This window comes from Bos grunniens, chromosome 19, assembly GCF_055505025.1.
Source record: "Bos grunniens cultivar Pamir isolate PY7600 chromosome 19, Bosgru_T2T1.0, whole genome shotgun sequence".
NCBI lineage: Eukaryota > Metazoa > Chordata > Mammalia > Artiodactyla > Bovidae > Bos > Bos grunniens.
The window spans coordinates 9,862,915-9,888,948 of record NC_141183.1 but is presented as its reverse complement, the minus strand read 5'-3'; the positions used below and the strand labels follow the sequence as shown (position 1 = coordinate 9,888,948).

Here is a 26,034-nt window from a genome sequence, read left to right as displayed (position 1 = left end):
GTGGACGTCCACACTGGGCCCCTGAGCATCCACAGCGGACCCACCGCTTCCCCAGAAAGGGCCTCTCCTGCTGCAGGTCAGGTGGCGGCGTCTCTCCCAGCAGCTTGCAGAGGGACATGCTCTAATAGATCTCTCCAGGGACCTTCTACTGACAGGGGCTCTCCCCATCTTTTTAAAACTGCCTTGTCATTTCAGTCCCGAGGATGGGGCAGTGGGAAGTGTAACCTTTAGGCAAGAACTTGAAAGTCTGCAGGAAAACTCAAGGGTAAGGAGATGATGATTTTTGAGGTTCGCTCCGCCCAAATTTGGGTGCATAGACCAGTGTTCCCTTTTGTGAAACAGCTGCTGCAAGAATGTTTTTGTATCATTCCTGGGTTTGTGGGTTCAGTTGAGAGAAAGCAGGCAGGAAGTGCTGCTGCCTGGGCTTGGAATGGAACTGAGTGCTGGACTCTGAAGTATGGCTGAGGAGTCATGTCTGGAACGCCCTTCAGGAAGGTTAAGTTGAGTTGTAGCTGTGAGGATGGGAAACCTCTGTTTCGGAGGATGAGACTGATGGAGTTGAACCTGACGTGTCTCCCGGTGAAGCCGTCTGTCTTCGGTGACCTCGCCCTGGCTGGGAAGTAACCCTCCCCTCGGGAAAACAAGCTGGCATTGCTTTTGCTGGTGTTAGAGGTCCCTTTTCCCTTTAATTCCTGGGAGTGTTTCTTGTATTCTGGTTTATGTATTTGATCGTACGGTTCCCTTTCTGGGTGTTGGGCTGTTGGTGGTCTCGCATCTCAGCTGTCCCTGCCACACTCACACACACAGCCTCCCCGCTCTCCCCTTTCCCGTGCCCCTCAGTCCCTCCCCCACGGGCACCTCGAAGTTCAATCCTCATTTCTTTTCCGAGTTGAGTGAACTTTCTCTCCTTTTGGTCATGTTGGTTTTAAGGCTTGTTCACAGTGGTCTTCCATCTCCCCATGCGCTCGTTTGGGGTCTTCAGTTCACCCCGGGGTTTTGGCACTGCCCCCAGGGGCTGGTTCTTATTTTGTACTGGCAGCCCCCTAACTTTCAGATACTAATGAGGATTTGGCGAGTGGCCTGGTTCTTACTTCGGGCTCCCCCTTCTGGCCGCGCAGTGAAGCGCACGCTGGGGGTAGGTGGCTCTTATCCGGACTTAGAAGGGGTGTGGCCTTGGTATCTTTTGTTTGTTTGCTTCTTGTTCAGGACGCTCCTTTTTCCCCTTGCCCTGCCTCCCCCTCCCCGCAAGGAGCCTGTCGCCCTTGCTGCCCCCGGGGAGCACGTCCAGCTGCCAGGACTCCCAGGAGCCTCCCCTCAGGGGAGGTGCCGCACAGGCCTCGGTCCGTAGTTCCTCCCGTTTCCTCCCCACCTCAGTCTCGGGTGGAACGCTCAGTGGCAGCGTCTCAGATAGCTTCTTGGTCTGGCTCTGCTGTCCTGCTTCTGGGTAGTTGAATGTCTGCGCTATCCCTGCATCCCGGCTGGGCTGAGAGTATGTCCCTGTGTGGTCCTCCGGGCTCCTGTCCTGACGGATCCTGTTGTCTTGGGGGGCATCCCACCCAGAGGGTCTGGGTGTGTCTGAAGTTATGTCCTTGCCGATCTTTGGACCGATGATGTCCCTCCTCTGATGAGTGCTGGTGACAGACGATGGCAGTTGCTTTTCGTTTCCTAGTTTTGCAGAGCAGAAGTCTGCTGGCCCAGTGTTGGCCCCGTGTGTTCTGGGCTGTACTCCTTGGCCAGCTGCCCATGTGTGGGCAGCACAGCCATAAACAGTCACGTGGCCTGGATGGGAGGCTGAGACCAGGGTGCCCTGGCTCGCTCTGCAGGAGGCGGGAAGGGGCCGCCTACGGAGAGAGGAGCAGGATTAGCAGCACGCGTGCAGCCTCCAGAAAGTGTGGTGCCCACGCGGGACTGAGGGCAGAGCTGGAGCGGGAGCAGGGAGCACTGAGGCAGGGTTGGCCTGCAGGCTCATCGGGCCTCTTGCTCCCAGTGGGAGGTGAGGCCGCCTGCTGAGAGGGCAGGAGGGCGTCCTACGGGAGGTGGCTGCTCTAGGGGAGATCTCCAGGCGGAGCTGCCGCTGAGTAGGTGATGGGATGGGGCCTGGTGGGGTGCCCGCCTGTTTCTCGGCCCCTTGTCCTCCACCTGAAGGCCGTGGCCTTTCTCCAGGTTGGATCGTCAGACGCAGGCTACAACCCTGGTCCATCAGATTTTTGGAGGCTACCTCCGATCTCGGGGTAAGTGGAGAAACGTCCTGTGTCCCTTCTGGCCGGGGTTAGAGTATTAACCCGAAACGCTTCGTGTCAGTGCCCAGGCTGACCCGCCAGGCCCCCGAGGCCTCCAGCCTGGTCTGTGCCCCACAGCCCTGCCTACAGCCTTCCTGGGAAGGGGTTTGGAGGAGCAAAGAGTCCAGAGTCTGTAGACACGCTGGTGTTGCTCTTCCTTGGACTCTGTAGTTAATCAGACGTGGCTGCTGCCCTTGGGGTGGGGGTGAGTGCCCCTGGCCAGGCCAGCCAGGCATCTCAGGATTTGCCCTCCTCTCCTCCTGAGCACTTCCTGTCCCAGGATCTTGGGGAGCTGGGGAGCTGGGAGTGTGCCTCCAGTTCTCAGACTTGAAAACCTGGGCGACCTGGGGGTGGTGGCCCGGGGCCCTGCACCCACCCCACCATTCCCTTGTTCTCTCGCAGTGAAGTGCTCCATGTGCAAGAGCGTCTCAGACACCTACGACCCCTACTTGGATGTGGCGCTGGAAATCCGGGTACACACCTCATGCTGATCGATGTTCATTTACATTAGGATGGGGAGGCCAGTGGGCAGAAAACCCAAAACAGGAAAACCGATCAGGGCATGTGATCCAGGTAGATCAGGAAAGAGATACTTGGAATCCTCCATTCTTGTGTGTTTTGTCTTAGCCATCTTCCTCTGTGTTCCTTTTTTTCTTTCTCCGAAAAAAAAGGGGTTAAAAAAAAGACAGTTTGTGCCCTCAGATGTGAATAGCGACCCCACCACGTGCAGGGCTTGAGCAGGGAGGCCTGCGTGGTGCGGGGAGCTTCCACACAGAGGGCGCACAATTCCGAGCGGCCTTCCTCTGTCCCCTCTCTGAGGCGGCCGGAGCCGAGCTCACCTCAGCTTGAGGTTTGGATCAGACCCACGCGGCCGTGATAAACCCCTGGGGCTGTGATCCCGGTCCACAGAGAAGGAGTAGCAGCCTGGCTCCCTGTTGCCTGTGATGGGATGCTCTGACTCCCAGAAGGCGGCAGCGAGCAGGCCAGTTCTTAGGCAAGTGAGGTGCCGTGATCTGCTGCCTCAGCGTGAAAAAGACCTTACACCTGGCGTTTCTGGAGTCAGCCTTTTTCTTCCGCTGTTCACTGTACTCCCTGTTTCTGTCCTTCTCAGCAAGCTGCAAACATCGTGCGTGCTCTGGAACTTTTTGTGAAACCAGATGTCCTGAGCGGAGAGAATGCCTATATGTGTGCAAAGTAAGTTTCGGTTTGATCGTGGCCAAAAAGATCAAGCCAGCCTGCAAGGTAAAACACGTCACCTAACCTGACCCAGGTGCCATCCCTCCCTCGCCCCCGCAGGCGGCGGCCGTCCACGTTCTCTCTCTGGCCAAGCCTCGTGGCTTGTGGCATCTCGGTTCCCCGAGTAGGGGTTGAGTCAGGCCACGGCAATGACAACGCCGAGTCATAACCACTGGACCGCCAGGGAACTCTTGACCACTGTCCACGGTCTTGAGTGGTGTAATATGTCTTAAAACTAAAAGCCTTGAAACAGCACAGATGAAGAAATAATTGTGGCTGTCCTAGCTGCCACTCATGTGGCGTTCTGAGGGGCTCACATGCACGCGCGTGTGAAGCAGGGCCTGTTGTTACTCCATTCCACAGGAAGAAGAACTGAGGCCCAGAAGTGGGGTGATTGCATGTGGAGGCCATCCTGCCGCCTCCATGAGCCATGCTCTGCAGCTTCCGGTTTGGACTTGAGTGGTCCTCGGGACTTTTCCATTTCAGCAGACATGACTCTGACCTTCTTCTCTTTAGGGTTGTTCAGTCTCTGTGGGTGTGTTACCTTACATCCAGGTCATTTTTTGATTTCAGCGGACGTGACTCTAACCTTCTTTTCTTTAGGGTTGTCTAGTCTCAGGGTATGGGTATGTTACCTTATATCCAGGTCATTAAAAGCCATAATCACTAAAGAAGGTTTCCCTCCCTGTGTTTTCTTAGGTTTATGATTCTGTGCCAGAACCCTGCTTTTTGTCCCTCTCAGTTCACGCCCCTTAGCTCTAGACGCTGTTCACTTTAGCCTCTCTCTTCTCCCCCTTCATTTCCTCTTCTTCTGGCTTTGCTTTCGGTGATTTCCTGCCTGCCTGTTTATCTCTTGGCCACATCTGCTTGAATTTGTTTTTTCCTGTGTTGGCCCCGTTATTTTTCCATGCATCTGACTTAGTCTCCCGGTGGGAAAAGTGCTTCGTTTTTGTGTTAGAATGTCCACCTTTTTTCTAGTCCTTGTCCTGTTGTTGCTTTCCTTTCCGTAAGTGACGTTGATTTGATTTTTAGGGGTGCAGAGTTAAGTGCCACGTGAGTGGCAGCTAGGACAACCACGACTATTTCTTCTCATTCAAGAAGACTCCTTGTTAAAGAGCAGGTCTCAGGAGACTTCCTGGTCCAGTGGTTAAGAATCTGCCTTGCAGTGCAAGGGACGGGGGTTCCATCCCTGGTCGGGGAACTAAGGTTCCCACGTGCCTGGGAGCAACTAAGCCCTTGTGTCACAACCAGAGCATCATTCTTGCACCACAACGAAAGCTCCCACTTGCTGCCCCTAAGACCCGATGCAGCCAAATAAATAAAAATTTTTTAAAAAGCAGGTCCTGATGTTCTGATGCTAACCCTGTGTGAGGACAGGAGTCCTCAGAGCACAGGCCAATAGCTCTTCCTCTCCCCTTCCTCGCAGATGCAAAAAGAAGGTTCCAGCCAGCAAGCGGTTCACCATCCACCGGACATCCAACGTCCTGACGCTCTCGCTCAAGCGCTTTGCCAACTTCAGTGGGGGGAAGATCACCAAGGTGAGCCCTCAAGCCAGTGCCCTGGACCTCATGGTCGGCACTTTTTAAAATTCAGATTCCAGGCTCTGTTTCAGAGAGAGTGGATTCAAGTCTCTGGAAGCCAGGGCCCAGGAGCCTGCATTTCTGCAAAAATCCCTAAACGATTGTTAGGCAGTCAAGTTTAAGAATGTCTTTTTTCCCCCCAGACTCTGCTTGTGCTTGGGGTGTTGCTGCAATGGAGGGTCCAGGTGGCCTTAAGAACCAAGGTGATGACGGCTGCTCTCTGTAGCTCCCATCTCCCACGTCGTGTTTGCCCCAGAGCAGGTGCAGCTCCATGCTGCGCTTCTCTGTGGCGTGTAGAGGAAAAAGCTTCTGCAGAGTGCTGGTGTAGTAGATGGTGCCTTGTTTTATAAGGCTCTGAAGACCTGTTCTCAGTTGGTGGAGCCTAGCTGTGTAATTTCGGGCAAGTTGCTTGTCTCAGCTTCAGTGTCCTCACTGGTGGTGGTAGGGGCTTGTTTAGGTCAGCATTTCCCAAACTGCTGTTCTGCAGGATGGTTGCATGGTACCCTGAAAGATATTCTGTGTTCAGCTGAGCTTGGGAAACGCCACCCAACATTAAAATAATTCTTTTTTTTGTTTGTTTTGTTTATTTTGGCTAAGCTGAGTCTTACGGCTGCTTGGGCTTTTCTCTAGTTGCAGGGAGTAGGGGCTACTCTTTGGTTGCGGTGCTCGGACTTCTCATTGCAGTGGCTTCTCTTGGGCTTCACAAGTTGCGGCACGTGGGCTCAGTAGTTGAGGTTCTTGGGCTCTAGAGCACAGGCTCAGTAGGTGGGGCACATGGGCTTAGTTGCTCCGTGGCATGGGAATCTTCCCAGAGCAGGGATTGAGCCATGTCCCCTGCATTGGCAGGCAGATTCTTTACCACTGAGCCACCAGGGAAGCCCCTAAAACAGTTGTTTTTGATCGCAGGCCTTCTCAGAGCCTTTATTAAGCTGTGTTGCATTTTGAATCTCCCAGGGGAATTTATTATGAAGAGTTTCTTAGACTCAGTTATTGAGGGAGTCACTCATTCCTCCATTTTACTGACACTCACGTGTTCACATTGCACTTCGCCATGCGAGGCTCTAGGAAATCGGGGAGATGATCAGTGCTAAACGAGGTCTCATTGCTTCTGCCCAGAGGAGCTCACGTTTCTCCATAACACCTCCTGGAACCAGTTTGCTGTTAGAACACAGTTTGAGAGACACTGGTCTGTTTGATTTTGGCCCTGTGTCCGGCAAGACTGGACTGGGGCTCCTGAGCCTACTGGGTGTGTTTGCCTTTAAGATTTCTGAGATTGTCAGTAGATGAGAAAAGACATGTTGATGAATAGCATGACATTCTGTTGATCTAAAGAAGCCAAACACAAACAGGTACCGACTGTTACTGCGAATCCCAGGAACAGGCAGCACTAACCACTGGCTGTGGGCTCGGAACAGGCAGGATGGGGGCATTCACTGGAGAGAGGATTTTCTGGGTCCGTGTCTGTCTCTAGAATGGAGCGTGGGTTACCATCAATGGAGACGGGTCAGAACTCAGCAGACTGTAAGCTCCTCAAAGAGCTACCTGTTTCATTCCACATAAATTGTGCCTCGGTTTTTAAAAAAGTCCATATGAGCACAGGCAGTAATCGCAGTACATTATACCCTTGTCGTTCAAGGCTCACTTCTGATAGTATTTGCTTACAAAAGATTGTTCATTCCTGAAATAAACTTTGGCATGACCTTTGTTCTGATCCATTAAAATTTTAATCTGCTGTTGCAATTGCCCATATGGGGTCAGCCTGTTTTTCTGAAGCCCTGGGTCCCTGCCCTGTCCCCTGCCCTCCCCTCAAAGTCTTCTGCTTGGGGGCGGGAGGGAGAACTAACAGCTCTCCTCCTTCTGCACGTGGGACCCAGGTAGCAAGAGAACCAGTCTGGGCGTACGGCCAAGACAGGAGACCGTAAATCGCTTGACAGGACAATAAAGTAAGAGTTTCTCAGAGAAACTCCCTTAAAAAGGATGTGTTTTCTGCTTTCTTTTTAAATCACTGACCAGAGGAGGCTCCTGCCTCAGCCTTGCATGCCTGTCGCCCCACATAGTTCAAGACCCACTGATTGGGAGGGCGAGTTGACCCTTACTCTCACTGATGAATTGTAATTTCCTGTTCCTTGGCTCTTCCAACAGGATGTGGGCTACCCAGAGTTCCTGAACATCCGCCCGTACATGTCCCAGAGCAGTGGCGAGCCTGTCATGTATGGGCTGTACGCTGTCCTCGTCCACTCGGGCTACAGCTGCCACGCCGGGCACTATTACTGCTACGTGAAGGTCAGTGGCTCCGGTGTCGGCATCTGGCTGCCGCAGGGGTGGTGTATGCGCTGCCTCCTGGCCGGGGGGTGAGGAGAGGCAGGTTGGCAGTGCCTGTTTGCACACCTCCAGGTGGGCCCTCATTATACTCTGGGAAGTGGCCCTGCTTTGTGTTACGTCCAGGTCCTATTGCTGCTTCTTCATGGAGCACAAAGGCATCCTTCTGACCTGTCCCACTCGGATCGGCCCCACTTTTGACCGCCTAGCAGTGAGACACGAGGGGGCTGCTTTCGGTACTCTGTTCTTAGACCCCTGAAGAAGTCTCAGAAGGCCAGATGTTGGTGGGAGAGGCTTTGCCAAGCAGACCTTCGAAAAGAGCCTTCAGGAGGGAAAGCTTGCATCTTTGGGGGTGCCAGGAAGGAAGGGGGGGTCTCCAGCACACTTGTGGGGGCATATTCAGAGGTAGCTATTTGGTATTTTCATGTGAAATCATTGGAAAAGACCTTGATGCTGGGAAAGACAGCATCACCAGCTTTATGGGCATAAGTTGGAACAAACTCCGGGGAACAGGGAAGGACAGGGAAGCCTGGCGTGCTGCTGTCCCCGGGCCCACCAGGAGTCAGACCTGACTAGGCGACTGAGCAGCAGCATTTGCTAACTCAAACTCGGATATATGTGGCAGTTAAAAGGCTTGTCCTTCGCTTGTTAAAAGTAAGCCTCACAGAAGTGTTGACCATTGGTTTTCGTCCTCACCCTCTGCTGCTTCAGGCAAGCAATGGACAGTGGTACCAGATGAACGACTCCTTGGTCCACGCCAGCAACATCAAGGTGGTTCTGAACCAGCAGGCCTACGTCCTCTTCTACCTGCGGTAACCGACTCCCACCCCACCCCTTTCCCCCAGAGCCCACACGCCACGTTTGACCTGACAGGCCTCCTTGGCCTTTTCCTGCGTGAAAGTAACCGAGAAATCTGAAGGACATACAGCTGTCCTCCGGCCAGTCAGGGGTAACAGAGTGCGGCCACCGGGAAGGACGCTTAGACCACGTCTGCCTGGCTGCTGAGTCAGAGCCCGAGGGAAGGTCGGACTGAGTGCAGTCCGTCTGCCCCACATGGAAGTGACTCGGCACATAAATGGGAAGGCCGTCTGGCATTTTACATTATTGCCCCCGAATAGCTGTGCTCCATCTAGATATCGGCTCACCCCACCGTGTCCTCTTTGCGGGGAGTGGTCGTGGTGGGCAGGGAAGTGGGCCATCAGAGGGTGGAGGCCTCGGGAGGTTTTTCTTTCTGGGACTGGTGGTCGCCACCCGGAGGATGAGAACGAGGCGAAGGGCAGTGCTCTGCTGCTTCGGGATGGCGTTGATAAACTGAGAGTCTAGTTTTGGAAGAGCTCTCGCGTAATTGGCTCTCTGCTCATATTGAGCGGAATCCAGAGCTATGTAGTAAGTTCTCGTGGTCTGCCTTTGCTTGGTCCCCACTGCTTTTTTTGGGGGGGGGCCGTGCCACTCGGCTTGAGGGACTCAGTTCCCAGACCAGGGATTGAACCCAGGCCATGGCTGTGAAAGCCTGGAATCTTAACCACTGGGCCACCAGGGAACTCCCTGCTTGCCCCCCCATGAAATTGTACTGACTTGGGGGTATTTTGACTTTGGTATTTACCAACTTGACTTTGGTATTCTGATTCCTTCTCTCGCTCACTTTGGGTCAAGCCTCTGCAGCTTCAGTAAGGCAGTCCCTGCCTCCTTCTGTCCCTTTGACAGGATTCCAGGCTCTAAGAAGAGTCCCGAGGGCTCCATCTCCAGGACTGCCTCCCTTTCCAGCCGCCCCGGCGTGGTTCCGGACCATGTCCGGAAGAATGTCAGCAACGGAACCGCGGCCTCTCCAATGACCGGAAAGGTACTTGTTTAATAGGATCGATGTAAACCCTGCTGTTCTTGCCGCCTGTGCCTCTTGGGGTGTCATGGAGCACCACCCCCACCTCTGTGTGCCGGGGTGCTTGGCCCAGTTGAAGGAGGCACAGACGCGGTCCTGCTTTGTTCCATGTTCTTTCTGAAGAGGGTTACAGGGCCGATGCTGGTAAGGAAGAGGGAACAGTGAAGAGAAGACGTGACTCAGCAGATCAAGACTTAGCTCCCAGCTGCCTTATATAAGTACAATGACAGGTCCCCCAAGCACACCTTAAGCACCTGGGAAAAAATACTTTATCCCCACGCTTTAATATCGAAAATGTGAGTAGATTGTACCAGGGTATAACCGTTGCAGTTTTACTATGGTGGTGGTAAGAGAATATCCTTTCTTTTGAGAAATACTTGCTGTATTTGGAGGTAAAAGGACGTCTTGTCTAAAATTCATTCAAATGGTTAGAAAAATACATATGTACATACACACACATATGTTGATACGTATATGCAGGGAGAGAGAACAAGAAACTTAATGTGGTAAAGTTAAGGAATATCCCTTGAAGGTTTTTTTGTATGTATTGGAAAAAGTTAAACTCAGTTTTATTACCAAGATAAATAGCAATTTCCTTTATTACAACATAATTCGTAATTCAAAACTAGAACAACCATCTCTGTTGACTGCTTCTGTGACCCCAGTCTGAAGATCAGATCAAACCCAGACTGTCAACGGCCTCCACAGCCTGCAGGGTTTTTAGTCTTTTACGAAAATCTGTTTCCCCGCCAACGTTGAAGAAAATAGAAGCTGAAATAGAAGCATTGGAATTGACACAGCAGTGATGAGCTATGACCCAGTTGCAAGGGTGATGGTCACTCTGGCCAGAGCAAGAAAGCCAGACGCCTCAGTCACAGCTCAGAGAAACAGCGAGGGGCGCAGGGGAGCCTGAGGGTGAGCATGGGTAACCCTGGGTTAGGCTGGGTTAGCAAGGCCACTCCACTGACAGTGTGTGTTTTCATTACGAAAGCAGCTTTCCAAATACACTGTGGTTGCCCAGAAATCGTTTTACTTTAAATAACATCGTATGGTCCCAGGGACTTAAACGCTCAACAGTTGAACAGGTTGTGTAGCACAGTGGGAGGGTGTATTCCCTTTAGGAGGAAAATTAATAAAGAGATAAAAAATGACTTCAGTGACTTCAAGTCACTCTGTGGCCTGTGCAAAGGATATGGGTGCTTAATGATTCAAAGTAGTATGAATTTAGCAAACGTTTTGGGAAAACCTCATTGCTGGTAAGAGGATAGTAAATTCAGTGTGGCAATATGCATCCTAATTTGTGGAAATATTAATAGTCTAGTCATTCTATTTCTTAAAAAAAATGAGTATGGAGTACTAAATACAGGAGAAGATTGTTTTTTGATTTTTCATTGACAAGTAGTTACGAAGCGTAGGACCTTGACCTGTTGGGAGGGGGAGGTGACCGGTCACGGTGAGTAGCCCCGGTGCAGGCCCTGGGGAGCGTTTCAGGGTGTGGGTGGTATAGACCTGGGTGTAAAGGTGCTACGGAGAAGGATGGGGCACTTAGCACCCGGCTGGTCATTTCAAGGCTACCTGGAGCTAGTCTAGTTTATAAGCTCTTCACACAGTGAGCTGTCTGCTGCTGCTAAGTCGCTTCCGTAGTGTCCGACTCTGTGCGACCCCATCCCTGGGATTCTCCAGGCAAGAACACTGGAGTGGGTTGCCATTTCCTTCTCCAGTGCGTGAAAGTGAAAAGTGAAAGTGAAGTCGCTTCAGTCGTATCTGACTCTGTGCGACCCCATGGACTGCAGCCCACCAGGCTCCTCCGTCCATGGGATTTTCCAGGCAAGAGTACTGGAGTGGGGTGCCATTGCCTTCTCCAAGCTGTCTGCTAGTCAAACATTAAGACCTTTGTTGAGGGCCTGAGTATTTAAGTGATACGGCACATGGTTAAAACTGAGGCGCCCCTGTGTTGGCAGAGAAGCCCACAGGGAAGGACACCAGCATATCAATCAAGGTTGTGTTTAGGTGATGGAACTTGGTAAATTCTTTCTCGTTGTACTATTTTTGTATAACTCAAATCCTGATGAAAACGTCCTGCTTTCATAGTCGAGATGCTTATGGAGATGCGTCCACTTGTGCAGAACTCAGGAATTGCTGAAAAGCAGCAGCGACATCTGTATCATGTGCCCATGTCAATTTGTTTGGAGTGGCTCCTCCAGAGCTCCCGCCTGCTGCCTCCTCGTAGGGGCCGGCCCAGCTCCCTCTGGCTTTGATCACATCCTTTGCTTTGCTCCTCTCTTAGAGACCAGACCCTGTGACGAAGAAGCCACAGACCCCCGAAGAACTTGGAGTACCCATTGCCAGGAACGGCTCTGTGTTGGGCCTGAAGTCTCCGAATGGATATGCTCCTGCCAAGCCCCCCCTGGCGTCCCCTTCCCCCAAAGTCTGCAGAACACCCACCCACGCGCCAGCCATTCTGGATGAGCCTGGAAAGAAAGTCAAGAAGCCAGCGTCCCTGCAGCACTTCTCCACTCCACCCAGTGCCAGCGCACCGGGAGGCAGCAGGAGCGAGGGTCGCAGGCCAGGCTCCTGGGACGGCCGGGCCGCTGTCTCTACCTCACTCCGGGCCCCAGCTGCGGGGACGCCCAATGGGCTTGGGCCCCAGGCGGGCGACGAGGGCCCCACCCCTGAGAGGGGGGGCTCCAGCCCTGAGCACCCCACCAGCAGGCCCCCGCAGGCCCCCCAGAGCGGAGTCACTCCCCTCGGAGATTCTCAGGGAACCCACTCCGTCACTGCCGGCCCCACCAAGGTGCTGCCGGCCCGACAGGATGCCGAGCCGGAGAAGGCCAAGTGCCCCGTCCCGAGCGGCACCAGCCCTGAGCCGGCCAACACCATGTCTCCTCCTCCGGCCAAAAAGCTGGCCCTCTCTGCCAAGAAGGTGGGTGTGTGGGCAGCTCGACCCCGAAGGGTGTTGGTAGGAGCCAGGAAGTAGGGCTGCTTTTAGCTTTGGGGAGGGCGGTGGGACAACGGCTGAGGGCGTCTGCCAGCGTTGGAGGGCTGTCCTGGCCTGTGCGGGGGCAGCAGTAGTGTGATCAGATGAGGCTGGGGGCCGGGCCTCCGCTTCTGTGGACAGACGTCCTAAGGGAGCTCGGGGATGGGCCCTGGCCGGAGCTCAGCACAGGGGACACCAGCTGACCGGCACCTCTGTGTGCAGCCTGACGCGATGATGTAATTGTCGTACTGAAGTTTCTGTTTAAACTTCCTTCCTTTTTTCCTTTTTGTTTCTAACCAAAAACACTTCTGATTCTTCTTCTATCATGCCCCCCCACCCCTCACGCTCCCTTTTTTTGTTCTCCTGTCCTCTCATCCTCCCTTCTGGGCTCTTTTTTCTTTTCTTTTCTTTTTTTTTACTTTTATTTTTATTTTCCTCCTCACTCACGGCAACCTTTTTTAGACCACCAAGTTTTTATTTATGTCAATAACTGCAGGCCAGCACCCTGCGGAGGGCAACCGGCAATGACCTCCGTCCACCTGCCCTCTCTCCATCCTCCGACCTCACCTACCCCCGGAAACCCACTCACCCCATCGTCGCCGCCCCCTGGCCTGTCCGTGCAATACGGTAAGCAGGGCAGCCGCTCCTCCCCGTAGCGCCGGCGCAGAGGTCTACCAGTGTCCCCTGTCTCCTCCTGCCCGAGGGGCTTCCGCGGGGCACAGGCAGCTTGGTCTCTGCGGTCCTGGCCTTTTTGACTCTGTCTTCATCTCCCGTCTGTCTGCCACATGCCCTTGGTGATGGGTGTGCTGTGAACTGATGTGGCTGGGGGTCCCCAGTGCCGAGACAGGACCCCAGAGTGGACGGCTGGCGTTGCGGGGGTGGTGGGTGTCTGGACAGACGCCGTGTGAGCTCAGAGTCCTGTATGCAGGTTGTGTCTCCCAGCAGCGCTCCAGGGCTTATCTTGGGGCAAGGTGGGGTCTGTTGCCCTGGCCCTCAGGGCACTCCCAGTGGGCTCTGGGGGCTGCTGCAGCGGACGTGGCTCCGTGGGGCTTTTCAGCATCCTGGGGAGATGGCCCTCCAGAGGCGTGGGCTGTCGCCTCCTGGCCCGCTCTGCACCGGAACGCTTGAGTCCCTTCAGGTGTCGAGGGCAGAAGGCCCAGAGTTACTGATAAATGGCTGTCTGAGGAGTGAGAGACTTCTAAGGCCTTTGACAGCTGTGGAGGGAGGGAGGAAAGAAGGAAGACGAGGCAAAGCCACGAGGTGCTTTGGACGGGTTCAGCGTTTACATGGCGCCATCATGCCCTCCCTGCCCCCCTCATTCGAGGCCCTGCGCTCGGGGCCCACTGATCCCTTCCCCCAGCCCCCCTCCTCCTACTCTCACTGCTGGCACAGGGGTTTTGGACTTGGAATGTCCTTAAATGTTCACGACATATATTTGGTATTTTTTTCTGTGTTTCTTTGACGTACAACTTTTTTTTTTAATTTCCAAAGTGCAGAGTAACGTGACCTAGTAATGCAATTTGTGTGACCATCAGAGTTTGTTCTGATTTAGACAGTGATGAGACAGTTCTGTTTAATTAATAACCCTTGGAGGTGGGCATTATTGTCATTCATCCACAGATGAGAAAATTGTGGCTCAGGGTGGAAAATTGACTTTTCCATGGGTGCATGCATAGTTGACAGAAGGGCTTCCCAGATAGCTCAGTGGTGAAGAGTCGGCCTGCCAGTAGGGGACCCGGGTTTGATCCCTGGGTCAGGAAGATCCCCTGGAGAAGGAAGTGGCAGTCCACTCCAGTATGCTGGCCTGGGAAATCCCATGGACAGAGGAACCTGGCGGGCTACAGTCCACGGGGTCGCAGAAGAGTCGGACGTGACTTAGCTACTAAGCACACACACAGACACAGTTAGCGACACACACATTCGACAGAAAGGAGAGCCACGAGTCTCGCCCGTCCGGTCCTGCCCCTTGCTTGTCTTGCTGTATAGCTGGCTGGAAAGTCTGTCTCCCTGATCTTCATTAACCCCAGGTTTCAGAGGAAAATCCTAGGAAGGTAATAGTAAAAGACAGGTAGGCTTGTATCTGCCTTTCTTGTAAGACTCAGCTGCCTGTACTCAGACACGTGATGCTTGTGGAGGCTGGACGTTTATTGCTGGGTGGAGCTTTCCTCTGAACACATTTGTATTGAAAGGTTAAAACACGAGTTTGTAAAAGTACCTTGGACTAACTGGTGACAAGAAACCGAGATATGTAGTGATTTTTATGAACTTTGATCTTGAGGTTTGAATTTGCTTGTTAGCCTGTGTTTTCTAACTTCTCTGAAACATGTACATATCTGAGGTTTACAGGGGAAAATCATTGAAGATCCTTACTTGAGAGGGAGGGGGGCCGAAGGAAGGCAGGGCGGAGAACTCAGCCTGTCCTCACTGCCTGCCTCTCCCTACAGGGCTGTCTCGCCTGCTCCCAGACCCTCCAGCCATCTGAAGCCCCCCTTCGGCCCCTGTCCCCCATCACTGTCCAGCAGCCCCCATCCTCTTGGGACATCAGACCCACAGAGCTGCTCGCCCACCTCTGCACCCCTGCCTCAGGTCAATGGGGCCTTCCGGGCCCCGCTACACCAGCTGCCAGAGGCCAGTGAGCCCCTCCAGAGCCTTTGTAAAAAGAGGAAGAAGACTCGCGTGAAAGTGGGGGGCCGTGTCTCGGAGACCTGCACGGCCGTAGCGGCCCAGCCCGGGAAGAGGAGGAAGAGGAAGAGGAAGCACATGGGGGACGTGGACGCCACCCCCCTGCAGGACGAGCAGACACCAGGGCCGCCCTGGAGCCCTGAACGCAGGAAGGAGGGCCGGGCGGAGCCACCGGCAGACAGATCGGAGGAAGAAGGCAGACAGCAGCCAGGGAGTGGCCAGCGCCTGGAGAACAGTTGGCCAGTGGGATGCATGACCAATGGCCCCCATGTGAGCAGCAGGAAGAGGAGGAGAAAGGGACTGGAGAGCTGTGACGAAGAAGACTGCCTCCCCGGGGACCCACCTTGGCATGGGTGAGAGCGGGGAGCCAGGGGCCCTGTACCTCCACTCACTCACACACAGTCTGCTCTGGGTGGGTGCTGTCTGGAAATACAGGTGCCCGGACCTCTGGGATATGACCATGTTGTCCCAGGGTTTGGCGAGTGGAGGCATGTCCCCGATCTGTCCAGTACCATGTGTGCTGGGAGGTCTCACGTGACCCGGGCAGGGCTGGGCTGGGGTCCTGTTGTCCAGTAGGACTTGCCTCAGTGAGGATTAAAAATGCGCTCGTGTGCTCTCCTGGGCTGTGGCCGTGGATCACTGGTGCAGTCTGTCTTCGTTGGGTTCGGGTGGTGTCTCCCGGGGCTCTTCTGCAGGGCTGGGCACATGCCAGCAGAGTTCTCGAGGTGTCTGGGCTTCGGTTTGCTCGGAGCTGACTGTCCAGTCTGACTTCCCAGGAGCTGCGTGCCCTCGGACGTCGTCCAGCCAGAGACTGTTGCAACGTCACCGAGGAAAAAGAAAAAGAAAAAAAAGAAGCAAGAGCCACGACAAGAAGTAGAAGAGAAGGAGCCCGAGGGCCAGAGGGGCCCCGCTGTCCCTGGGTGCAGCCCCCTGCCAGCTGTGAATGGCCAGGCTCCCAGGGGCCCCACAGGTGTGCATGGGACGAGGAGGGGGCGCTAAGGGTAGGAGCCAGCCTGCCGTGTGTGTCCAGAGGCAGATGCAGTTCACTGGGGAGCCCTCTGCCCTGGTGCGAGCCCTCTGCCCACTGGGCCTCCTCACCTGGCTGATCATTCAGCAGGATCTGCCCCACAGGAGAATGCAGGACACACGTAAATGTCAGCACGTTCGTGAGCCCAGCGTTTCTTCTGATTCAGGGCTGTTCCCTTCTGGACCTTCCCACTGGAATGATTCCTGGCCGTCCAGCTTGATGTTGTCCTTTGCCACTTGAACATGGAGCATTGAGTTCAGAAGCTCACTTCCCTCTGCCTCTCTCAGTTGTGAGCCTGTCTGACGATCGTGTGGCCTCTTGCATTTGGGGTTCCGTGTGCTGTGGGTCTGCCTAAGCTGAGGCCCCCACCAAGCAGCTCATTCGTGTTTTGTCTTCTGTCTTTCTTTCTGGCTGGTGGGACTCACTGGGCTCTCCTGGTGGAGTGTGTCTGTTACATGAGGGAGGAGAAGGTCCTCAGCTCCTCTGGAAGGGGCCCAGATCTCAGGGCATCAGCTGTTGTGTTAGTTCTTTGGGGGCACAACCACCCTGGGGATTGACCTGGAGTTTGTATCGGACTCCAGAGAAACGCAGCCATGAATGAATGTAGGGTTTTGATAATTACATAGCAAAGTGCTAACTGCTAGGCAGTGAGGAGTGGCTGCAGCAGGCAGCCAGAGCATAATTGGAGAAGAGGCGGCAGAGAGTGGCCGCCACCAGACCACGGCATTGCTTTGTGAGCCCGCTGGCCAGGCTGGGGTGCTGGGGCTGCAGGGAGGCCCAGTGCCGTGTGTGCCCGCTCACAGTCCCAAGGTGGAGACGGGCGTCAGTGGCCGAGAATTGGCTAGAGCTGCAGTCGTCCATGGCTCCACGTTACCACTGGGCCCGAGCTGTGCTGAGGAGCAGCCAGTGGGGCTGGTGGGAACAGGCTGGGGGTGGACAGTGGAGCTCTCCTGCTCAAAGCACTGAGCCTGAAGGACACAAGGTCACTGCCAAGTTGGCAGCCCGGAGAGACGAGGTGAGGCTTGTGTTTAGGACGGCCAGTCCATTCAGGCGGTTGGAGTTGGTTGAGGGTCAGGGTAGAGGCCAGGGCTAGCTCAGATGGCATCTCTAGAGCCATGATGAGGGGCAGTCAGTACTATCTGTGCAGATGTCCTTTCTTGCTGGCCAGGCTCTCTGAGGACAGGTCCGGCAGACGGGAGCTGCCCCACCAAGCTGCGGTGGCGGTGGTGGCGGTGGAGAGAGGCACCTCGTCCCTCCAGTTCCCTCCGCTCCATGTTTCTGCTGGTTCCCTACAGGCGAGGAAGAGAAATCATTAATTCTCTTGCCACAGGCGGGCAGAAAGAGCTTGCTTTTACACATTCTTTCAGTAATTTGTGATTAGTAAGTTTTGCAGTGCTGTTGTAAATAAAAGGTGTGTGGTCATTTTCTTGGTGATTTAAATGTATGTAAACTGTTCCTCTGATTGCAGGGCTGGGACCGGCTCCACTTGCATCCTGGGACAGAGAGAGAGAATCCGATGTGGTCCAAGAATTGCTCAAATATTCATCTGATAAAGCTTATGGGAGAAAAGGTACTGTTTTGAGACCTGACTTCTGTTTTTCTGCTATTGGCTTCTGTAGGAGATAAAGAGGCCTGAAGCAGGCCTGCAATTTTGAGCCTTGTGCACAGAGATTGCTTGGCTCTGAAGACAGGAAAAGAAAGCCATTGCATGCAGGTCAAGAACCCTGCAGTTGGGGTTAGTCTGTGGAAGGATCCAGAACAGCTTCCCCCTGGGCTCTGGGAGCGGGGAGAGGATGAGTGTGTGTCTCGGGGCGGGGATGGCTGTGGCAGGGATGGCTCGTCTGGCTCGTGTGCTGTACGTTCTCATTTAGAACATTATTTTTCTAATTTGGACTTGGAGAACACAAGATCTTTGTCTCTCAAATGAGAGCAGGGGTTTATAAAAACTAAACTTGGAGGATCGGTGGTAGAGTTAACAGTGTTCGCTCGTGTGACAGAATCATTGACTGTCCTGCAAACCAGAGACCACCCTGTCCCTCTTCCTTTTCCTTCTGTGTGTCCATTTTCACCAGAAGGTAGCCCTCAAAAACGGTGAATCGTTAGGAGCAGACCAGCCTCGTATGTAAACTTCACCCTTGAAGTAAATCGCCAGGGCAGCTGGGAGCCCACCCAGGTCCTGACGCACGTGTCTGCTTTGCAGTTTTGACGTGGGACGGCGCGGTGTCGGCCGTCAGTCAGGACGCCATTCAGGACAGCAGGCTGGCCCGCACGGCCACGGTCATTGACGACTGGGACGAAGAGTTCGACCGAGGGAAGGTGTGACGCGTGGTGGCACCTGGCAGGGGGGACTTGGGTTTTCAGGGCGGTTTGAAGTGGCCGAGGGCGAGGCTGGAGCCTGGCTGCCTGGGAGCACGTGGCCGGGTGCAGGGTTTCCGTCCTGCAGTTGCTCCTGCTCTGCCATCAGTGAAGTTGGGGTCATGAGGACACCTCCCGAGGCCCACGTGGAGGACAAATCTGTTTAGGTCACACGTTGAGACTCGAGCTGGTGTGCAGTAAGCACTCGGAAGGAGCCACCAGGACCTGGGGGAGGCCTTTGTGGGAATTGTGACACTGTGATTCTTGACATAGGAGAAGAAATTGAAAAAATTCAAGAGAGAGAAGAAAAGAAACTTCAACGCCTTCCAAAAACTTCAGAGTAGACGGAATTTTTGGTCTGTGACTCACCCAGCTAAGGCTTCCAGTCTGAGCTATCGCCGCTGAATGTGCTGCTGTCAAGATAGGTCAGTTTGTGTGCATGTGGCAGTGGGGGCGGGGCGGGGTGGGGTGTGTTTACACACGTGTGTGGAGTGTGGTGTGTGTGCTGTGTTTCTGGGCTCCCTCTGAGTCACATGTCGTGGCCTGTGTGGGACGCACACTTCAGGGATGGTGGTGGGACCCTCAGGGTCTCATCTGTCTCCATCAGGAGCCATGTTCTCTGCTCCCACAGCCTCCAGAGGCACGGCATCCCTCCCCGCGGACGGTCTGTCTGGACAGAAGAGCCGCTTGCCGTGGACTCGCTGGCCTGTCGGTGGGGGGACGGCCCGCAGAGGCCCTGGGCTTCTGCCCAGGTGAACACGACGTGCACTGTGACAGACCGCGTGGTGACGCACGGAGCAGGGGCAGCACAGCGACGGGGACGCGGGGTGGGGCCGGCGCCCTGTGATGCTGGCCGGCAGCGGCCAGCCTGGAGCCGCAGGGGAGGGCGGGGAGGACGCAGCCGAGCCTTTCAGGGCGCCCTCGAGCTCCGGAGGCAACAGCATGCGGCCGGTTGCCCTTCTCCATGGATCGTGCGGCTCCCACTTCTCCAGCGGGGGCTCTGTATGCCTTACCAGTCCATCCTCGGAAAGTCAGAGCCCCAGGCTGGCCCCACGCTGCAGCCTCTCCCTTCTTTTGGAGTTGGGCGGCAGGGGTGGAGGGCAATGCATCTCTCCATCTCAAGAAACTCCTAGACCTCCTCTGGAGAGCGGACGGCTGAGGTGGGGCGGGGTGGGGGCTGAAAAGATGCGACAGCACATCTGCTGCTCAGGCTGCTACTGCTCCGAGGTGGCTTTGCTGGGCCTCCCCCTCCTGCCCCCAGCCCTTGCAGCTGCAGTAACCCCGGGGTCCTTACCGAGGTGGTGTTCTTGGGGTAGATTCCTCCTTTTATTTTACTACTTGATATAAAACGTTTATTTTTGACCAGGCCTGTGGCTTCCATTAGCAATATGTCTCTTTTCCCTAATATACAAATACCGGCTTTGTTTGCTCAATTTTGTGAGTGCTTTTGAATTGAAGATGATTGTGTAACTGGAGACGATCGCTATCCCTTTTTTTTATCCCGCTCAAGCTGTGCCTGCAAACATGTAATTTAATAAATACGGGAAATCCTCAGTGAGCTGATACTGTCCAGAAAAAAGACTGGTGTCCCAGTGGTAGAAGGTACAGAAGTTAAGTCTGAAGATTATCCCTCAGCACATGTCCTCTTGGGATCACTTCTGGCGGGCGTGGCTCAACGTCTGGCCTGGTCCTGCGCTCCAGGGGAGCTCCTCGGCCTGAGCCCCAGTGCACACATCCAGCCCCTGCTTTCCTCCTCACTGAGCTTTGCCCTTCGTTCTGTCCTTTGTTCTGGGACCTGGGGGACCCAGGTGGTATCGAAAAAGCGTTAAACATTTTTTATACGGGGAGATAAATTAATTTTTTCATGTGGGTTGTTGTTTTTGTTTTTCCTGGTTTTGTATTTCTCTCTTAAAAGGTGGGGAGGATAATACCCCATGGCCTGAGCTGGGGCTGCTCTGGCGCCAGCAGATGGGAACCAAGCTCTGCTTGGACTGGCCAGGGAGCCTTTTTCTGGAGGCCTGACTCCTGCATGTCAGCCACGCCTGCTCAGAACTGAGGGGCCCGCCCCAGTGCCCTGTGACTGTCATTTGTCATGTCAGGAGGGAAGGCAGGTGCCTCCATGGGCAGGGTTTTCTTCTCCCCATCTCAAGATGTCAGCATTCATTCCTGTGTGAACTGTTTCCCCGACCACGTTCTTGTCCTGTTTTGTTAGTTGGAAAAAGAAAAATTCTGTTATCTGCTCGCACAAAATTTATCTCCTTTTTTTTCTCTCCCTCTTCTCCAAATCAGTCTCTTCCTCTCTCCACTATATAATTACAATGCCTTTTTCTGAGGAAAACATCACCCGTTTTCTCCCAGGCAGTGATGAGCACTGGCCTGACTCCACAGCGTTTATCACTGTTAGCTAGGCGAGTCCTCCCCTTTCAAGGAGAAGCATCAGCCAAACTGAGAGGGAAAGGAGCGGCCCAGAATGCGAGCCCAGATCCTGGGTGCGTACACATCAAGGTGAAGAACTGAAGCTTTTAGGGTGACACTTGTTGACTGAGAATGTGGGTTTAATTTAACTTTATGTTTGTGAAGGGGGCACCTCTCCTGGTGGTCCCAGGCCTCTCCCTGCCTCTCCGCTGGGGGCCCTGGTTATACTGAGGCCCCCCGTGTGCGATGAGCCCGCAGCTCATGGCCAGGGACCGAGGGGGCCACAGATGTTGCCAAGATCTCAGTGCAATAAAATAACGAGTTTTTGTGGGACCTGCCTCTGTCTTTTCCCTTTGGCTTTTTTGGTTTCCTCCCACCCATACTTCAGTCTGCTGGCCCCGTTCACATGTGAGGTCAGCCTTGGGTGCTTTCTGTCACCTGTCCGTGAGTGGGAACCAGGCACTTCGGGCAGTCTGTGCAGGAAAGCTTAGAGCACATTCCTATTTAATTAGGAATAAAGAGGTTTATCTGAATGTCTTAATGTTATACATACACTTATCCGAATTTAAGAAGGCAAGAATCCTTTGAAGTGGCCCCCTGAGCTTTGTGGATGATTTTCAATGAGCATCAGATTGAAACACGGAAACAGTATCATTCCACTGAGGTCTGTTTGAAAATTTTTGTAACCAAATGTTTGGATTTCTGCAGGTAAAGATGAGGGAGACCTCATAGGTTTTACCAAACTGAGTTTTTCTGACAGCTGTAAAGGGTAACGCAGGCCTCCAGTTTGGGGACACTGCCCCCGCTCCCAGCCTGGCCTGGGTACAATGATGTAGTCAGGTCACCTTCAGCCCTGGACGTGCCCAGCTGCTGCCTCAGCCACGTGCTGGAGGCCCTGGTAAGGAAGGCTTGGTTCCTGCATGCACTGGAATTCAGTGGCCCACATGGACATTGCTGGTCTGGTCAGGCTGGGCCTAACAAGAGCAGGAAGATCATGTCTGGCTGATTGGACGTGTCCTGGAAGTTGGTGCATGGCCCGGAGGGGCCCAGGACCCTGTAGAGCCCCCTGTGATTGGGAGGTTACAGGTGGCAAGGGCAGCACCAGTGAGTGGGTGATAGTCCAGGGTAGGGGCAGGTTTCCGGTGGGTGGGTTTTGGTAGCCAAGCCCCACAGCTCCTCACCCCTTCCTTTCCTTCAGGGATGCCCTCAGACGCAGGACTCTACCCTGGTCACTGTGGGGGTATGGCCAGATGGCTCAAAATGACAGCAAAGGAAGAGGTGAAGCGAGGCATCAACCGGACCCAAACCAGAGGGGGTGGTCGGCAGGTGGGCGAGAGTTTGGGGGGACAGATTACAGCTCACAGGCCTGTCTGACCAGCCGAGCTTTTGTCCAAAGGCTGCACATCACGGGCTGGGCAGCAGCTGGAGTTGATCCACCACAAATCTGGGCATGGGTCATACAAGCAAGACTATAGCTCTATCCATATTGTGGTTCTGCGTGCATGGAAGACAAACACAGCCAAGTTTCCCCCGTCAGCCTGTGGTCTCAAGCTCAGAGCTGCTGTCTCCAGTGGGAACCAGGAGGAGGCCCAGCTCTACCAGATGTGGCCTCAGAGACTAGGGGACGCTGTGAACGGATCCTTGGCTGGTGAGCAGGCTCCAGCCAGCCAGGCTTCCTTGACTGACATGGTCAGGTGACAAAGCGGAAGCCCAGGCTATTTGTCATTTGATAACTTCAGCAGGAACTTCGTCCCTCCAGCCTTAGTGTGTCTTTCAGGCTCTGGTGAGTGCCTGTGGTATTTTCAGCAAGAGAATACAAGGTCTGATTCACTCTTTACACACCCGAGCCAGACGACAGTGTGTGTGCCGGCCAGGGGGTGGGGGTGTAGAAGACGGGCGAGAATGACCAGTCCAACAGGCTGGCCAAGAAGTGCTCCTGTCTGGAACTGTGACATGGCAGTAACTAAACAGGTGGGGCCACCTGGGCACTTGGAATCGAGAGCAGAGGTAACAAATGTGGAAAGTTCAGGGCCAGGGGAAGACCACTGGCTTGGGAAGTCGAGTGGTAGGGCACCATCGTACCAGAGAGGCAGGTGGGTGACAGGTTCCGGGGCCATGATACAGACAAGCCTGCAGTGTTAGCATGCTATCAGAACAGGAAATGGGGAGAACCACAGGTATGAGAAGGACGTGACCCAATTAAGAAAAAAGCGCAGTTATCTGAACACCTGGGGAACTAGGCAGGCATCCATTAGAAGTGTGTCCTAACCTCGGGAGTCAGGAGTGAGCAGTGAAAGGCTGGCCAGTGTGATGGGGTGGGGAAGGCCTGGGTGTGAATCCTGCCCAGTCTTGGTAGCATGGACAGCCTCGGTATAGACAGGACCTGGGTGAAACGAGGTTCTGGGAGAAATGAGCTTCTGGGAATCCTCTCCCCCCACCGGGGGGCAGCCTGAGGATGTGTCACGTGACACCTGGTGGGAGCTCAGCAACGTGATTCCTTCTTGGCCTTTGGGACCTTGTGGCTAGTCACCTGCACCGGCTCCTTCCCTTGAACCCACAATCACACGTGTTTGATTCCTGGGTTGGGAAGATCCCCTGGAGGAGGGCATGGCAACCCACTCCAGTATTCCTGCCTGGAGAATCCCATGGACAGAGGAGCCTGGCAGGCTACAGTCCACAGGGTCGCAAAGAGATGGACACGACTGAAGCAACTTAGCAGGCACACACAGGCCTGGAGGGGCCCCTGCTGCACACACCCTGCTTGGTCCAGTCCCAGCCACGTGCTGCTCCTTCCTTCCCCACTCCCTCAGGACCAACTGCTTCTGTTGGGGAGGACCATCCGGCTGCAGAAGCTGGTAGCCATGCTCCGTTAGGCTCTGTCTTTAGACAGCCCCGCTCTCCCATCCCTTCTGCAGTTACCGCATATTTGTCCCCTCTCAACTGCCTGTGTGCCCCTTTTGCAAATGATTTTCATCCCACTCCAAAGTAAAACAGCGAAACACGAGGAACCCAAAACTGAAACCAGCTGCTTTCCCTCCCCTTGTGATCTATTCCCCTTCTAACATAGTGGTTCCAACACTCACGGAGCAGCAAAATCACCTGGGAGAATTATTTAATACTAATTTAATTGACAATGAATGTGCCGGAAAGGAGACTCTTGAGGGTGAGGCTTGGGCATTGGCATTTGAACCCTTCCTGAGTGATCCTACTGGGCAGCCAGTGTTGAGAGCCACTGTGCCAGTCCCAGGTTTGAGGGTCAGAATCACCAGGGGGTTGTGAAAACACAGGTTGCTGGGCCTCAGCCCCTGACATTCTGTTCAGCAGGTCTGGGCTGAGGTCTGATAATTTGCGATTATAACATGTTCCTGAAAAGTCAAAGTATTTGTCGCTCAGTTGTATCTGACTCCTAGTCCATCAGGCTCCTCTGTCCATGGGATTTTCCTGGCAAGAATACTGGAGTGGGTTGCCATTCCCTTCTCCAGGAGATCTTCCCAACCCAGGGATCAAACCCGGGTCTCCTGCATCAACAGGCAGATTCTTTACCATCTGAGCCACCAGGGAAGCCCCTAGGGATGCTTACCCACTGCTGGGTGGGGACCACACTCACAGTTCTGATCTAACAGTTCTGACATGGAATGGTCAGTAGGACCCTCTGTGGGACCTCAGTGTGCTCTCCAGACCAATCTCTTCCACCCCTGGGGACCTCACCTTCTAGCTGCCTCTTGTGTCTTGCTCTTCCCCCTTCCTTCTCTCATGAACATGTTCAAGTGTCTGCCATCCTAAAGAAGACCCCTTGTTTCCATGTCCCTTCCCAGCCACCCTCTCCCTCAACTTAGCTTTGATTTGCCTTCTGCTTCATTCTCCTCTTAGTCTGCCTTCTGCCCGCGTCACTCCACTCAAGTGATCCAATTCCCAAATTTGATGAACGTTTGCCACGACTTCTTTTCAGGATTTGACACTGTCCATCCCCCTCTCCCTGAAGAGCTCTTCTTTTTCTGTCCCTTAAATGTTAAATCTGTTGGATCTGATGAGCCCTGGATACTTAGATGGAGCCAGGATCAATCCACTCCAATCAATATACCCCATTGTCTAATCAATGTATCCAGAGGATGCTCATGGGTATCCTACTGGCAAATTTGTGGCCCAGACAGAGTTCATAGCTGTCTGCCCTCCTCCTACTTGTGTCCCCGCCGAGGCTGGGGGCCCACCATCCACCCAGATGCCAAAGCCAGAAATGTGCCGGCCAGGCTCAGCACCGTCCTCACATGATGCCCACGCATCAGTGATGGAATTCTGATCTTTCCACCCGGCTGTCTGGAAAAGTCCTCTTTCCCGTCCCCGCTGCCTGGCTCTCAGCTTGAGTCACGGCCATGTTTCTCTTGGATTCGAATCGTCTCCTAACCAGTTCTCCCTAGAGAAGGAGACCAGCTTTCTGGTCTGCCTTCCTGGCCCCCAGAACAGTCCTTGAAGACAAGAAGCCCTAATCCAGTGACTCCTGTCCTCAGGTGTTCCCAGCACTTGTCACACTGTGTTATTGAAAGGACGTGTCAGTCTTTATCCTGTGCTAACTGTGGGGACTGCTAAAATGCACCTTTATGTGGTTTTTTGCTCTTACAGTATTAGAAATGATCCGTGTTTCATGCACTTTATTCTCCCTTCTTATGTGTATTACCTGGAGAAGGAAATGGCAATCCACTCCAGCACTCTTGCCTGGAAAATCCCATGGACGGAGGAGCCTGAGAGGCTACAGTCCATGGGGTCGCAAAGAGTCGCTACAGTCCATGCAGTCGCAAAGAGTCACCTTTGCATGGCCTTGGTGAGATGCTTTCCCTTGGCAGAGACCAGTGGGCATTGATTCTATCAGGTCTCATTTTCCAGGCCCCCCCAACAAGAAGTCTTGGTGGAAGGGGTGAGTCAGACAGGAGCGTGGTTGGTGACTGTGCCCTGGTTGAAAGTAAAAGTTGCTCAGTCGTGTCCAACTCTTGGCAATCCCATAGACTATACAGTCCATGGAATTCTCCAGGCCAGAATACTGGAGTGGGTAGCCTTTCCCTTCTCCAGGGGATCTTCCCAACCCAGGGATCAAACCCAGGTCTCCTGCATTGCAGGGGGATTCTTTACCAGCTGAGCCACCAGGGAAGCCCAAGAATACTGGAGTGGGTAGCTGATCCCTTCTCCGGCGGATCGTCTCGACTCAGGAATTGAACCAGGGTCTCCTGCATTGCAGGCAGATTCTTTACCAACTGAGCTACTAGGGAAGCCCCTATTCACAGCTCAGAATGGAGCCA

General features: G+C 54.0%; 1 protein-coding gene across 3 annotated transcripts in view; it reads left to right on the top strand.

Annotated features, from left to right (window-relative positions):
- Positions 1-21,079, top strand: part of USP36 (ubiquitin specific peptidase 36) — a 32,414-nt gene extending 11,335 nt beyond the window's left edge. For all 3 annotated transcript variants that reach the window (XM_086356432.1, XM_086356433.1, XM_086356434.1), the window contains 15 exons: positions 2,164-2,231; positions 2,682-2,752; positions 3,391-3,473; positions 4,942-5,053; positions 7,238-7,378; positions 8,126-8,226; positions 9,119-9,254; positions 11,578-12,213; positions 12,764-12,894; positions 14,712-15,302; positions 15,726-15,919; positions 17,445-17,546; positions 18,177-18,292; positions 18,605-18,756; positions 18,963-21,079. In XM_086356432.1, coding sequence (XP_086212558.1) covers positions 2,164-2,231; positions 2,682-2,752; positions 3,391-3,473; positions 4,942-5,053; positions 7,238-7,378; positions 8,126-8,226; positions 9,119-9,254; positions 11,578-12,213; positions 12,764-12,894; positions 14,712-15,302; positions 15,726-15,919; positions 17,445-17,546; positions 18,177-18,292; positions 18,605-18,736 — 2,614 coding nt within the window. In that variant the 3' untranslated portion in view covers positions 18,737-18,756; positions 18,963-21,079. The remainder of the gene's footprint in view (positions 1-2,163; positions 2,232-2,681; positions 2,753-3,390; positions 3,474-4,941; positions 5,054-7,237; positions 7,379-8,125; positions 8,227-9,118; positions 9,255-11,577; positions 12,214-12,763; positions 12,895-14,711; positions 15,303-15,725; positions 15,920-17,444; positions 17,547-18,176; positions 18,293-18,604; positions 18,757-18,962) is intronic.
- Positions 21,080-26,034: the final 4,955 nt, after the last annotated feature.